Source organism: Thamnophis elegans, chromosome 9, assembly GCF_009769535.1.
Source record: "Thamnophis elegans isolate rThaEle1 chromosome 9, rThaEle1.pri, whole genome shotgun sequence".
NCBI lineage: Eukaryota > Metazoa > Chordata > Lepidosauria > Squamata > Colubridae > Thamnophis > Thamnophis elegans.
The window spans coordinates 14,012,531-14,028,977 of record NC_045549.1 but is presented as its reverse complement, the minus strand read 5'-3'; the positions used below and the strand labels follow the sequence as shown (position 1 = coordinate 14,028,977).

Sequence of the window (16,447 nt, the reverse complement as noted above, 5' to 3'; positions counted from 1 at the left end):
CTCAAAGCCATTCTTGGGTCTTTGTGGAGGGTGTTTCCATGATACACAGGAGTGTTTCAGATGAAATTGTTTTGTTCCAAACTTGAAATGTTTATTGTATCATGTGGGCAGCTCAATTATATTTAGAATAAATTACTATACAGTCTCTTCAAGTTACAGCCACAACTGTGGCCAAAATTTCCACTGCTAAGCAAAACAGTTGTTAAGTGAGTTTCCCCACCACTTGTGGCCTTTCTTGCCACAATTGTTAAATGAATCACTGCAGTTGTTAAGTTAGTAAAACAGCTGTTAAGTGAATATGGCTTTCCCATTGATTTTGCTTGTCAGGTCGCAAAAGGTGATCACAGGACCCCAGGACACTGCAACCGCCATAAATACAAGCCAGTTGCCAAGCATCTGAATTTTGATCACATGACCTCTACAATGCTGCGAAAGGCGACCATAAGTAATTTTTTCAGTGCCGTTGCAGCTTCAAATGGTCATTAAACGAATGGTTGTTAAGTTGAGGACTACCTGCACACAATCTTATGCCAGCAATATTTTTTTTATAAATAACTAAATTGATATGACAGAATTAGAAAAGGAATTTTCTTATTTTTAATCCATGTGACCAAGTATCCATGGAAGACAAAAATAACCTTTAATCTGCTGATCTGGTGCATATGGCCAGGTATGTTGTTTACAAGCTTTCAACCAACTTCACTGTCTTTTTATGGGTTAAAAGATCTAAAAGAGAAAGCACTAGTAATATCCATTTTTATTTAATGTTTCTGTGTAGCTTCCCATAATGACCATAGAAAGAAAGTCATGATTGAGATTGTAATCAGTGAAATACAAAGCCCTATAACTAGAAATATTAAAGCAAATAAAAATACATATTATAAATCTTTGGTTTTATTTCACAAACAATTAGTTGGATGGCACTTAAGAGCAGAGAAAAAAAATCCTCTTCCTTTGAAATTGATGCAAAGCTCACTTCCCCCCTTTTTAACCACTCACAACTTCAAAAACACACACAATCTTTATTGGTCAGGAAGTTGTTCATTGGTACATTTTTACCATTATGTGAAATGTTCAAAATTAACATTTATATTCTTTTCTAAGGCAACATTATCCTAGAAATATATTGGCACTTTGGAAGCATATATATATACACAGTGTGCAAAATAGCAGATACTCAAGCTTCTTTGCTGTCATACTTTAAATGTATGTGTACATTGTCAACGCGCATGGCTATCCCATGAAACCTTATTGCACTTCAAAATGAAGTTTGTTATGAAGTAACAACATGTTACAAAATGTAAGCTATTACCATATGAATGCAAACCTTTGGTTTCCATAATACTCCTTTATGTGAAACTCTATTGTTTTGAAGGTTGCTAAAAAGAACAAGAAGATGTAATTTAAATCAAGCATAGTAAGCCGTGTGAACAGTTTCCCACTCTACCTCAATACCCAAAGCATGGGTGATTTCAGAAGTTAAGGTTACAAGCATTTTACAAAGCTTAGCTATGTTTGAGTAACTCAAGGAGTGTTCTTTTCCCTTCCTGCCATGAACATCAGAACAACATAAGATGAAGCATCTACAGTGTAGAACAGGGGTTTCCAACATTAGCAACTTTAAGGCTTGTGGACTTCAATTCCCAGAATTCTGGGAGTTGACGCCCAGAAGCCTTAAAGTTGACAAATTTGGAGACTGGTATAGAACATATCTGGTCCTCCCTGCCAGAAGCAATCCGGTGGCCAGATATGCATCATATATACATGTTACATTTTGAAATGTTAGATGCGATTTTTCTACATCTCAATCTGACCTGCACTTGTATACACATTCCCCCAGCCTCTCTGGTTTTGACTTACATGCAATGAAATACAAGAATATAAACCTTTCAAAAGCTCCCTATTAAATACTGTTTGTTGTGCTGTCCAGTTTTCTGTTAGAACAGCTCATTTAGCAGTGTGTGTGTTTATTTATTTTTTACATAAATTATTTTCATAAATGCTTTCAGAATATATTTAATCGGATCCCTGTTTTATGGTCTTATGAAGATTATGCTCCGGAGAATGCTTTTTCCAGTAAATAATTTCACAGGGACAATTATAAGTGGCCCTTTTAGAACAATATCCTATATGGGAAAATTTTTCCTACAATCATGCATTTTCACCTGCAAGATGATTAACGTTGCTAAATTGTGTCATAATTTTTTTCCTCAAAGGGGCTTGAGATAATGACGGTTATCCTCCCACAACCATATAAATAGGCTTTATCCAAAATAGGAATTCCTTTTTGGTAAGCTTAAATCTTACAAGATTAAAAGACAAATCTTCATATTGAATAACGATAAACTAATTCATGCAGCCAAACACAGATATTACTCTGTATGTATTATTTGCAGAGAATGTATTATAGACTACCTGTTTCAACTGAAAAAGGAAGAGTGTCAGAAGAAATCATATAGACTTGATTACGCCGTATGAAGCAGCTATGTATAGTGTATTTTATGCACATTTTTTTAGAAGTGTGTCTCTGGTTCCAATATGTCTTACTGCCAGGTAATAATTACCTTAAGATCTAGAACTGGGAAATAAATTTACTAGCTTACCTATTTTCTCCTAACAAATAGAGAAATGTGCATCTTTCTAATGAAAGGAGTTGGAAAGGAAACCAAGGGCATTTAAAACAAGCAGCTCCGGTTTTTAAAAACAGATCAGATAACAACATGATGGTTTCCTATATCATACTCTATAACAGGGATGTCAAACTCAAGGCCCGTGAGGGGCCGCCCTGGAAAAAGCCAAGGTCTGGTCCATGGTGCCTCTATACCAGTGAAAACGAAACTCAAGAGGGCAGCGCCATTTTCACTGGCAGAGGGCTTCAGGAAGCCATCATAGCTGAAAATGGAGCCCAGGGGTCCGTGTGCCCACCCCCAAGCTCTATTTTCTCTGGCAGAGTGCTAGCAAAACAAACTACTAGCCAAAGTGGATCCCCCCCAGCTCTTCTTGGGCCACCACAGGTGCCCCCAACACAAGTGTCATTGAGATGGCCATACCCACCATGGCCATGCCCCCCTCAGCCCCCCCAGGTCAAACACAACCCTGATGCGGCCCTGAATGAAATCGAGTTTGACACCCCTGCTCTATAAACTCACAGCCCTGTCCCAAGGCATCTTGTCATTAGCTAACTCATGATTTGTGGAAAATATTTTGAGCAAATACAAGTGCTACTAGACGTGAATGTTGCTCCCTCTATTTCCTCCCGCTCCCCCTTCCTTTCCCCCTCCCCCTCCTCCATCAATGCCTTCTGTGGACTGTGAGGAAGAAGGGCGCGGATTCCTGGTCCGTCCATGGCTGTTGAATCCCACTGGGGTTCCCAATCGTTGGCTTACTTGGGAAGCAACGTCATCCGATTCCCAGTGTTCCAGTTCCTCTCGTACAAGCCTCTCCATCTGATCTCTGTGCGCTTCGTTCTCACAACCCAGCCTTTCATCTAAGCAGGAATACCACAATCTCTGATCATGCTCAAGGAGCTAAACTCTCTTTTAGCACAAAGAAATAAACACATTCCTGAATTATTTTTTTAATAATCACAGATAGTGCTCAACTTACAATTGGGACCAGGATTTCCATTGCTATGCATGGCGGTTGCTAAGTGAATTGTGCCCGATTATATGACCTTTTTATCTACGGTGACAAGAAGTGTTAAGTGAATCCGTGGCACGACAAAACCGCGTTCGCTAAAGCGCGCTTGACAAAACCGCGTCGCTGACTTCATCAGCAGCGCGACAACAGCGACCGCGGAGAAAAAAGGGCGCTTTAAAAAGCGCTTTGAAAGCAAGCCGATTCAAGTTAAGGTAAGGGTTAGGGTTAGGTGTTAGGGTTAGGGTTAGGTTAAGGGTTAGGGTTAGGTTAAGGGTTAGGGTTAGGTTAGTGTTAGGTTAAGGGTTAGGTTTAGTGTTAGGTTAAGGGTTAGGTTTAGGTTAGGTTAAGGGTAGGTTTAGGGTTAGGGTTAGGTTTAGGGGGGTTAGGTTTAGGGGTTAATTTTAGCTTTAGTGTTCACAGCGTGCTTTTTTCGTCGCGCTGTGATGACTTCAGGTACGCGGTTTTGTCAAGCGCGCTTTAGTCGAACCGCGGTTTTGGTGGTGGAACCAAGTGAATCATGTAATCATTGAGAGAATCCAGCTTTACCCGTTGACTTGGCTTGTCGGAAGCCACCTGGGAAGGTTGCAAATGGCAATCATATGATCCCAGGATCTGCGACTGTTTGTAAATACAACGTCAGTTATTAAGTTCCCAGATTTGATCGTGTGACCTGGGGATGCTGTAACAGTTGTGTGAGGAGCAGTTGTAAGTCGAGAACTATCTGTAATCAGAATGGTATAACTCTGACCAAATAACTTCCTAGGAATTATTGATTATAATTCATAGTACAACATATAATATAATACTGGAAGTTTTTAAGACATGATAACCATTTGTCTGAAATGTTATAGGATTTCCTGCCTAAGCAGGGGGTTGGACTAGAAAGAGCAAGTTAAAGACAGATTATTATAACAAAATCTATCTACGTTGCTCACGAAGAGTTGACAATGGCTATATGGCACATGATCAATTAGCGATGTCCTTTCAACTGAAGGAATTAAACACAAAACAGTAACTTTTGCAAAATACTGAATATTTAGCCAGTGTAAGCAAGTTTACCTCCGCAACTCCATCAAGCAGCCTGCCCAAGACCTCTTTTCGCTTCAGTTTAACTCTCTCCATAGTTTCCAGCTTGACTATGACAGCATCAATCTTGGATACAATGCTGCCTATGGAATGTTCCATGCGATCCACTCGGCGGACCAAACTGAAAGCAAAATGCATTTTGATACAGTTATGGTTTCAAGAACAGTATGAACAACACATTCTCTTTTAAATATCTATCCCAAAGATAGGTAGAATAACAGCTACACCAACTTTTCATCTACTACTTTTCTGAGGGATATCCATACGATTAAGTCTGGTGGACTCTTGGATAAGAATTTCTGAAGTAGCCTTAGTGTCAGCCCTGAAACCATTTTGGGAGCATCATTAGGGCTGCCGCAGGGAGGCTGGTTGGAGCTGTGGGAATAAGGAGGTAGAGATAGTTGGGGGATGCGTAGCCAACATAACATTCTTTCCTGTGGGAGCCAAGACGCTTCACCAGGTGTTGGCGAGGAGCAGACCAAAGCCCGCTGAAGATGGGACTGTGACCTGATTGGACTATGTGGTAGATGTTGTGACATGGGGCAAGAATTTTGGATTTTGATTGGGGGGGGGGGGAACCTCAGGTCCTTCAGAGTTGGGTTTCCCCAAATGTGCCAATATGACAATCCTAATAAATCGATGCTTTGAGAAACCACCAGAGCTCAGATTCTTGATGCCTTGGGTCTGTTATTGGAATCCTGACACTTAGGTCTACTCCGGAGTGTTATTTTCAGCCAGGGTACAATTGGAAAGCAGATTCGTATGGAAAGAGAGTTAGGTATTACAAATCATATCATCATTCCGTATTTTAGAATTAATAAATGGGATTTGACAGGGGAAAAAAAACTGTAACACAAACACTTGAAACTCTTCATAGGAACACCACTTGAGCTGCTGCCTCTTCTTCTGGAGCTGTGTCCATGTCGTCATCATCATCTTCTTTCCGAATCATCGAGGCTTCGTGGAAAGCTACGGCCACTGAGTGGACGGTTTAGAGAATTTCGTCTAGCTCTAAGTCCTCCTTAGTGGAAACAAACACAACTGTTAGAATTTGACTCTTCCTTACTCCGACAATCAGTGTGTCATATTTGCAGGCAATGGAAACCTGCTTGACCAACTGAGAATAGTTTTGTGGTTCTTTCAAGATAATAGTAGAGTGCCCAAACCACAATTCAGGATGAGCAAAACATTTCCTATCCAAGCCTAATACAGGTAGTCCTCGACTTACAACAGTTCATTTAGTGACTGTTCAAAGTTACGATGACACTGAAAAATGTGACTTATTACCATTTTCACCAGTTACGACCTTTAAAGTATCTCCATGATCATGTAATCAAAATTCAGAGGCTCAGCAAATGGTCATACTTATGACCAATGCTGTGTCCCAAGGTCATATCTTGCAACCTTCAATGGGGAGCCAGTTTCACTAACAACCAGGTTACCAACTTATCAACTGTAGTTATTCACTTAACAGTTGTGGCAAGCAAGGCCGTAAAATGGGGCAAACTCACTTAACAAATGTCTCACTAACAACAGAAATTTTGGGCTCCATTGTGGTCATGAGTTGAGGATCTACCTGTACGCTATTTGTTGCCCCGTCATTCAAACTCAGCAGCCAGAGATCCTTCATTAGCAATAAAATGAGATTGTACAAACCAGAGGTGGGTTCCTACCAGTTTGCACCTATTCGGTAGAACCGGTTCATCAAATCTACCGAACCGGTTAGAAGAGGTTCCACCAGTGGACCCGGAAAGCAGGCCACACCATACAGAAGAGGTTCCAAAAAATTTTGAAACCCCACTACTGACCCACACACACACACACACACACACATGCACACACACACACTCACACACAGAGAGAAAGAGAGAGAGAGAAAGAAAGGAAGAAAGAAAAAAGTGAGAGAGATGAAAGAAAAAAGGAAAAAGGGAGAGAGAGAGACAAAAGAAAGGAAAGAAAGAGAAAGAGAGAGAGAGAGAGAGAGAGAGACAGAGAGAACAGAGAGAGACAGAGACAGAGAGAGAGAAAACATGGCTGGCAAGCCTCTCCACTAGGTTACATGGCCGGGAAGCCACTCCCACAAAGGAGGCACACCCACAGAGTAGGTTCAAAAATTTTTGAAACCCACCACTGGTACAAACTTAGTAAACAGAACTAGGAAAAAAGCTTCTCTGAAATCAAAAATAAATTTCCAAAGAAATAAAATTCCAGAATTTTGTACGGCATTCATAGCCCATGAAGATTTATTTCTGATTCAATTGCCGTTCAGGCTAACAAATCATCCCTTTCCGCCTTATTTTTCAAGAATACAATCATGCCATCCAACGTAAAGCTCACCCTCTCTTTCTCCAAATCATCTCTCATTTGCTGATGCTCCAACTCCGTCAATTCTTGATCCCCATCTTGGTCATACTTTGTAAAGATGGCTTCGATCTCAGCATCCGTACGTCCCTTTCTGGAAGTAAACCTAGGTTTTTAATATGATTGCTTTAAATGTCTCAATAAAATTATTTTCTTGTGCTAGGAATAAATAAGGGGCCATCACATAGGCATTCAGTATCCAGCAACTTAATTATATTACTGTTTTGTAGAACTGTCATAAAATTAGCAGAGTCACTAAATGCAACCAGAAGTGTTACTCTGTATAAACGTATGCCCTGAAAAATTACTACTGTGGAGTAATCACATCTTTACTTTAAGCCAGTAAATATACAAGGAGACAGACCCTTTCTTGTAACTTACTTAATTGAGATGAGAGTGCTATAGGATGGAAATAAAGTATGTTTTATGGATACCTATAAGAAATACTTAAAAGAATGGACATATATTTTCATACGCAATGATACAAAGAAGTTCATTGAGATAAACTGGTTTATGGAAAGAGTAAGTAAGGATCCAATCACAAACATAAGGGAGGTAAAGGAAAGACAAAAAACCCCATGATTTAAAAGAAACGATGAGAATCTGAAATGACACGTGAGAAATCAAACAAAAGGGAATGGATATGATTCAAAGAAGACTAGTTTGCAAGGACAGAAAGATATGGAGAGAAATTGCAAACGACCGTATGGTAAAGCGATTTAATCATTTCTTTCTTTTTTTCTTATCAAATTCCTTTGCTTTCTGTTTCTTTCCTCTGTTCGGGGCTGTGGGAAACAGTGGTTCTTCTAAAAGCAACAGTGTGGTCATTTACTTGTTATTTAGTCTTTGTACGAAAGAAGAAGAAACTGTGCAAACCTACCCCTTTAGGTTCTGCCGCAGTTCATCAAAATTAATTTGCCTCCACAATGGCGCAGGACTCTCTGAAATGTCATTGACTGGTGTTTTTTTCAATTTTAATTTCACCATGGCTTTCGTGTATCCCTGAAAAAGGAGAGCGATATATTCCTTATGTGGGTACAGTTGTTAGGCAAGCAATGCAGTGAAGCGCCTTGGGTTTCAAACAGAAGTGAATGACCTAACAATTGCAGACTTTAAATGAGGTGATTCCACCCTCCACCCACCCCCAATTTTCTACCCATTTGGGTGGTTTTTGCTTTGATCCCCCTTTTCAAACAATATGTTACTTCATAAGTATCCTGTGTGAGATGTTTACATAGAAGGTGAGGTCATAAGTACAGTGTATGTATGAGTTGCCTGGATCCGTTTCTATTGTGGCCCAGCAGGAGCCGTTGGAGCTGCCACCAGACTCCGACAGCGAGGGGCCCTATGAGTCGGCTCTGGAGGATGTGGAGGACCCTGGACAGGGTTCCGACTCCGAGCAGGGTGCAGAGAGGCTGGTTGGCCAACAGGAGGCGACTGAGCCTTGGGCCAGTGGAGAGGAGACAAGGGAGTGTGATCTGGACATCAGCAGTGGGGAGGAGCCAAGGGAATTGTTCCTAGATGCCCGGCAGCAAAGAGCTAATAGGCGTAGGGAACAATTACGCAATTACAGGAGGAAATTGCACCCAGCTGGTGGTCATTAGGCTCCTCTCCAGACTTCTGCCCTTTTTGCAGAAGTCAACGCATTAACTAATGCTTGATGAACAGTATTGTGAGCTTGGCAGGCTGGATTGCTGCCTCGGCTTATCTGTGCCGGATTGCTGCCAAGGATCTGTCTGTCTGTGAATAAATTCTGTAAAATATCTTTGGCTTGGAGTGTTTTGGTATGGGACGAGGGGGTCAGAACACATTTCTATAGCTTTGTTAATTTATAAGGATTTGTTAAAATAACTGATTTACTTACCCTTAAAATTTCTAAATCCCCAGCCAGCTGGGGAATTCTGGGAAGTAAATTCACACATCTTAAAGTTGACAAGTTTGAAAAACACTGTTATAAATCATATCCAGACCCTGTATATATATAGTGTATGATAGCTGATTGTCAGATGAGGTTCTAGTAACAACAGATTGTGCCAGGAAGATATTCTAGTCCTTTTTCATTTTAATTTAAAAAAAAATGATAAATATTTCCTCCCCACATCCCATTAGTACATGGAAACAACTCTCTTGTCATCTTTTCCGTGTATTTAAATTTTCTTAGATCAATTATCTTGCTCAGGGTGTTACTCCAATTTAGTCAAAAATGGAATTATAACTCAGTTTGTTACAACAGGCCAAACAAGTAGATAAACTGTTCTATGATGGACACCAAATATCACAAGCCCTGATTTTAATTAAGTCAACACTCTAAACACTAATGAGTTTAAGTCCCTCCTCAGTCCTGATTTTGAACCAGGTCACCAGGAGACTTGTGAGTTCTAGTCCAGCCTTAGCCATGCAAGCCAGCTGGGTGATTTTGGCCAGTTGCTCTCTCTCAGCCCAAGTCATCTCACAGGGTTGTCATATGGGGAAAATAGAAGGAAGAGGTTGTGTTGGATATATTCGACACTTGAGTCATTTGAATAAATAATCGTGAAAACAATGAGATAATTTGGTGTTAAACCATTACAATCCAAGGATGAGATTACCTTTTTAAGAAGATCCGAAAGTTCCATTTCTGACTTCTGCTGTATCATATCAGATTGACTTCTGAATATGTGTCGTTGATTATGGCCACAAACATGTTCTGTTTAAGAAAGCACTTTAGAAATGTTTTTTTTTTTAAAAAATGCTGACTTCCTGTTTTTAAAAATCTCAGTACAAAACAAGTAATTTCTCAATATCTCTAGCATTACGTATTTTTTTGGAGTACAAGACGCACCAAGATTTTGAAGAGGTACATTTAAAAAAAAGGTTTTTGCACTCTGCAGACCTCCCAAACTCTCTGCATGCTTCATTTTTTTGTGAAAAACAGGGCATGCAGAGAGTTTGAGAGGCCTGCAAAGTGCTCCTGGGGGTTGGGGGGGGGAACGGACAAAAACGAGCAAAAAATGGCCCATTTTTGGGGGGACAAAAAAGGGCTTGCATAGCCTTTAGGATGCTTGTAGAGTGCTCCTTGGGACCGCCCCCTCCCAAAATGAGCAAACAACGGCCCGTTTTTTCACTGATTTTTGCTCCTCCCCAGAAGCACTTTGCAGGCCTTCCCAATCCTCTGCACGTCCCATTTTTGTGAAGGGGTGGGGTTTCAGGAGGCCAAAATTCTGTATTCAGTGTATAAGATGCACCCCGATTTTCACCCTTTTTTGGGGGGGGGGGAAAGGTTTGTCTATACTCCAAAAAATATGGTAACTTTGGCAACTGCAAATATTAAACAATTTTTTTCTGGTCCCCTTTAAGTTGATTTTGCGGGTTATCATTGGTCATTAGAAAAAAAAAACAAAAATGAAGCCATTTATGTGGCATGTGAACAATGCAGAAGGACATATAGCAGGGCACACCCTTAAGTTTCATTCATTTTGATATGAAAAGTAGATATTACATTGCCACTTGTATTAATGTCTCCTTATATATTCAGAAAAAGAAGCAGCTTCATTACTTGCTAGCACAGGATACCTGTGAGCCGGCATTTCATGTATGCCCAATGCGAACGTATGGGTTTTGATTTGATAGGCACAGAGGTGGAATGGGACAACTCAACATAGCCAACTTGCCCTGGTCAATTCACCATTAGGACAACTCTCATGGACAGTGGCGGATTAAGGCTTACTGGTGCTCTAAGCACTGACAAATCTTGGTGCCTGTTAGGAATATAATCTAACGGTTGGGTTGGCAATATATAAATCATATAGCAATGCTGTACCTGTTCTTTAAACCATACTGTAAAATGTGATTGGTTGCTGTATTCCTCAATCGGCCATAAGAGGGAGCCCGAATGCCTGTTAGCGCTCTCTCTGTTAGTTAGATGCTGGGCTGATCTGATCTGAGTGCCGTGAGCTATTGTAAGTTTTGCAACTGTTAGCAAACCTTGATTACTGGACTGATTATATGTTACTGGACTATGTTATTTGGATTATCCCTTAACTGAAAGACGCTGATGACTGACTATCTTATCCGTGTATGACTTGGACTGTTTGATAGACTCTGATACCTCTATTTTCCACGAAAGTAAAAGCCTATTTAAACTGCAGTGTCTCTGAATGCTGGTTTGTGTGTTCTCCAACACAACTGTCCACAACGCTTCGCTGAACGTACTCGCTCTCCCAATGGGGGAGCTTACCTAACAGCGCCCCCCCTCTTTTGTACATACTGTACAAATCTTCATCGGGTTTTTCTTTCTTTCTCAACTTTGTGGTGCCCCCAGGGGCCTGGTGCGCATGCTTATCCTGCTTAACGGTTAATACACCACTGTCCATGGGCAACTCACCGGGGGACAGCTTGGCACAGGGCAATTCAAAAATTAAATTTAATTATTTAAAATAATTAAATAATTATTTTGCTTTTTGTCATTCACATTTCATTCTGTCCCGCCTTGGCATCCTTTCTTTAATGATTCTATTCCACCACTTCTTTGTTATTCGTGTAACTCTTGTTCCGTGGCAAATTGTCCCATGCCAAATTGGCCACAGCGAGTTGGCCATGGCAAGCTGTCCTAGACCTGACAGAGAAGCATAGAATCTGCACCTTTTTTGATTTGATGTTTGCGAAATCTGCCCACTTTTAGTATAGTAAGACAGCAGTGAGATTCTCCCATTACCAATGTAAGGATTTGGAAGGTACATGCTTCTGGTGAGATTTAGTCCTTTTTTTTGTTCTTCTGTACATAGATACATAGCATAAAACTCGTATAGCTGTATTGAAAAATAATAATGCAAAATAAACTTCCATTTGAAAAGATGACCAGCAACAAAAATATCAAGGAACAAAAAAAAAATTACGTACCAAAAGAATGAAGAGCATAAGAACACAAATGAAGTGAAATAAACGGGTCCTAAGATTCTGTAGCTCTTCAAACCTCTGTAAAGTCAAAATCTCCCAGCAGGATGCGGAACTGAGTAAAGCTTTAAAGAGAATAACACGCTAAAGTTTAGCCAACAGTTAAGGCACTGGGTGCTACTGGAATTTTCTTTACCAATTAACTTCAATCTTTCAGGATGTTCCCAGTGCAAAATGAGGTGTTTGAATGCATTCTGTAGCTGAGAGGCTGAAGTAAGCTGAATACAACGGAAATAGAGTATGGAAGAAGTGTGAACTAAACAAACAAACAGGTTCAAGAATGAATGAGTGGAAGCAGATTGGATTCAAGACGGACCAGGATGGAGGAAATTCATTGAGATTTGTGTATGATCACAAAAAAAATGAATGAGGACCATATTGCAAATGAATATACAAAGGAACAGTGAATGAGTTGAAAAGGATAGGAAGCGCAAGCAACGTGGTGGATGGATTTCTTAAGATGCTGCTGAAGAGATCATTTAAGGAACAAAGTATTGAAATATGTATGGATAAAGTGAAAACAAAGATAATTTACAAATACACGTTCTGTCATTGTCACTTTCATATCTCATGTCTTTTAATTTCTCTGGCTTCTACAGCTAGTCCCCGACTTGCAACAGTTCATTTAGTGACCGTTCAAAGTTACAACGGCACTAAAAAAAACTGACTTATTCACACTTACAGCTGTTGAAGTATCCCCCTTGGTCATGTGAACAGCTTGTGTGACCTTCTGACAGCCAAATCTAATGGGGAAGCCAGATTCACTTAACAATCACGGTACTAACTTAACAACTGCAGTGGTTCACTTAACAACCGGGGCAAGGAAGGTCATAAAATGGGACAAAACTCATTTAACACGTTTCACTTAGCAACAGAAATTTGTGGTGGTCAGTTGTGGTTGGAAGTCAAGGGCTACCTGTATTTCTTACTCTCCCCACTTCTCAATATGATCTTTCCTTTGAAAAGACAGAGTGTAATTAGGCTGCACTTCTTCTTCCGAGCGTTATTCCAGGGTCCCCCTGTGGCAAAGCCGTCTCCATTTGGCTTGATTGAGGCTGTCTTCAGGGTGATGCCCACACATTTCATGTCATGTAATTGTGATATGTAAGAAATAACCCCAAGCTAATCAGACAAAATATTAACAGTCTGAATCAGACTATATGTTAACAGTCTGTAAGACATTTACTAATTCACTAACAGCTTTTGAATCACGGTAATTACATTCAATCCCTTGAATGAGGAGTAGGGCAATGCACTTTAGATCTGGCTGACCTTGAACATTTCTCAAAAACTAGAGTTTGTTCTACTTTGGAAACCGCTTCTGGACTTTGTGCTTGAGGTGGAAAAAAAAACGAAATGTTGATTTTGGGTTCACGATCAGATGTGTTTGTTGCTATAGAAATGGCTAGATTATATATTATGTAAAAGTTAAAAAAGTTGAGATTTGATGCTATTATCTTATTCAACTGCACCGAAGGAGTTGGAAATCAACGCCTTTTCTTTCTTTTTCCCCTTTGCCCTACACCAGAGGTCGGCAACCTTAAATACCCAAGAGCCATTTGGACCGGTTTCCACAGAAAACACCGGGAGACACAAAAACCCTTCCCATGCCTAACTATTTCCTGAGCGGCTACAGAACTAGCATATGTAGTTGAGATAAATGTTCTGTTTTCTTATGAAACTTTTCTTTTCTTGGATTTATCTATGGTTGGTCGAAAAGCTCAAAGAATCATGTGCCAGCAGGTATCACACATTGGCGGTTGTGACGCATATTTTGAGCGACAGGGAGCCACAGCAGAGGGATGTAAGAGCCACATGCGGCTCCAGAACCGCAGGATGCTGACCTTTTCTCTTCCCCCTTTCCTTTCCTTATTTTCCTACCATTTTCATTTGCATTTTATATTATACATTAATAAATTTAAAATGTTGTAAAAAAAACCCCGCTACAGTTGGTTCCAAATGCAGCTGTGTAAGCAGTTGTGAGGATGCTGGTAGGGCCCGGTGTGGAAACGCAATTGCATCACGTGACGAATCATGATGTATCGTGATCTGTTGGGTGCCCAGGTCTGCTATGTGAAATGTGCCTGTTACCAGTAAACTTTAGGGTATAATGCAGGTTTCCGATTGTCATCAACTAAGCTCTTATGGCATAGGATTGGCTATTTAAGGAACTGCTTTTTTCGGTTCCACCACAAAACCACGTTCGACTAAACCGCGCTCGACGAAACCGCGTAGCTGACGTCATCAACAGGGCGACAACAGCGCGGAGACAGAAACACGCTGTAAACGCTAAACCTAAAATTAACCCCTAAACCTAAACCTAACCCCCCTAAACCTAATCCTAAACTAACCCTAAACCTAACCCTTAACCTAACCCTAAACCTAATCCTAACCCTTAACCTAACCCTAAACCTACCCCTACCCCTTAACCTAACCCTAAACCTAACCCTAAACCTAACCCTAACCCTAAACCTAAAGCTAACCCTAAAACCTAACCCTTACCTTAAGTTGAATCAGCTTGCTTTCAAGCACTATTTAAAGCTCCCTTCTTTCTCCGCGCTCGCTGTTGTCACCCTGTTGATGACGTCAGCAACGCGGTTTAATCGGGCGCGGCTTAGTCGAGCACTGTTTTGTCGTGCCACACTTTTTTCACTTCTGCCCTTCTCATAACCTGAAATAGAGTGGGCATCCCTTATGTCCCATCTATTAACTAATACCTTGTGATGGAGCCGAGGAAGGATGATTTTTCTGTCACTGTGTCTGCCTTCTGGGGCGCATATACGTAGTGTATCACAGGTAGTCCAGGACTTACACAACTGAGGCCCAAAATTTCCGTTGCTGAGCGAGGCAGTTGTTACCACAAATTCTGCCCCATTTTACTTGCCACAGTTGTTAAGTGAAACCACTGCAGTTATACATAGTAACACAGTTGTTAAGTGAATCAGTCTCCCCATTGACTTGCTGATCAGAAGATTTGCAAAAAGCGATCACATGACCCTGGGACAATGCAACCGTCATAAATACGAGGCCAGATGCAAGCATCATGTGGCCATGGAGATGCTGCAACGGTTTGTAAGTGTGAAAAACAGTCATAGATCACTTTTTCCAATGCTGTTATAACTTCAAACAGTCACTAATGAACTTTTGCAAGTCGAGGGGGTACCTGCATGTTCTTACTTTCTCCAGTGAATGAATTATGGTTGTGTTTTGAATTTATTCATCAACCATAACTGTTGAGTTGGGCAGCTTTAGAAATCTAAATATATATACAAACAAACAAAGAAGTTCATTGTAACTTACACGCTATCCTGGAGAGTTACTGAAATCGTTAACTTGGTCCCAAGACAAGATAAGCTAGTTGAGCATAAGCTAAGAAGATGATGAAAAACATAATTGCAAAGCCGAGAACATCTTTGGCACATCTCGACATGGTTGTTGACAATTGATTCATGGTTCGGTTGAAGCTGATAAATTTGAAAAGCTGACAAAGAAAAGAAAATGGTTTAAAACAAAGAGCAAACAGTAGCAGGAAGAACTGGGGTACCAACTAGAAAGAATTGCAGCGAACGAATTCCAAACCAATTAGCAATAGCAATAGATAGATTTATATAAGTCTTATACCACTTCATAGTACTTTACAGCCCTCTCTTAGTGGTTTACAGAGTCAGCATATTACCCCAGCAATCTGGATCCTCATTTTACCTACCTTGGAAGGATGGAAAGCTGAGTCAACCTTGACCTTGGTTAGATTTGAACTGCCGAACTGCAGCTAGCAGTCAACTGAAGTAGCCTGCAGTACTGCACTCTAACTACCATGCCACCTCGGCTCTCTCATATATTACAAGTCATATGGAAATAATATCTTAAATATTAATAAACTTTATGTCAAGGACTATTCCAAAGATTGTTTTTTGACAACTCAAAAATAAATACAAAGTAAATAGCATGAATTGTCATACACTTAATTACTAAATTGTATTATTACTCCTGTAACTATAGCAAAAACTAAATTGGATTGGACTTTCTGCTCCTTTTTAGAAAAAGCTCATTAGCTTTTAAAATAATTTTATATGTCATGCCAGAAAGCAATTTAAAAAACCCCTTAACTGCAAGGATTTTATCTACATTGGGAACTTTTAAAATTTTCTGTGTTCCTGACTTTTAGAGTAGATACACAATTAAAAGAGCAAAAGAGACAGATCTTGAATGCAAATTGGTTTTCTCCACTCTCAAATTATAAATATTCTATTTTTCAAAACAACAACAACAATGTTCTTATAAAGTGTCCTAATTTACTTGAATTATCTCTGTAAAAATTGAGTTACCTTTATCCAGACGAAAAACATGGTAACAGCTGCAACATTGTTGAACTGGGTTTGCCAGTATGCTAAAGGTTCAAAATTGGGGAAGCTATTTTGACCTTCCAGCA

The 16,447-nt window shown here is 40.2% G+C and overlaps 1 protein-coding gene across 1 annotated transcript in view; it reads right to left on the bottom strand.

Annotated features, from left to right (window-relative positions):
* Positions 1-3,175: 3,175 nt before the first annotated feature.
* LOC116513310 (polycystin-2-like) overlaps positions 3,176-16,447 on the bottom strand; it is a 22,417-nt gene continuing 9,145 nt past the window's right edge. Inside the window, 14 exon segments of the mRNA XM_032224328.1 lie at positions 3,176-3,509; positions 4,699-4,846; positions 5,585-5,606; positions 5,609-5,736; positions 7,052-7,180; positions 7,967-8,088; positions 9,675-9,730; positions 9,733-9,772; positions 11,965-11,984; positions 11,987-12,034; positions 12,037-12,083; positions 15,319-15,361; positions 15,364-15,499; positions 16,344-16,447. The exon segment at positions 16,344-16,447 is cut by the window's right edge and continues 67 nt beyond it. Of these exon segments, the coding sequence (XP_032080219.1) occupies positions 3,225-3,509; positions 4,699-4,846; positions 5,585-5,606; positions 5,609-5,736; positions 7,052-7,180; positions 7,967-8,088; positions 9,675-9,730; positions 9,733-9,772; positions 11,965-11,984; positions 11,987-12,034; positions 12,037-12,083; positions 15,319-15,361; positions 15,364-15,499; positions 16,344-16,447 (1,328 nt within the window). The 3' untranslated portion in view covers positions 3,176-3,224.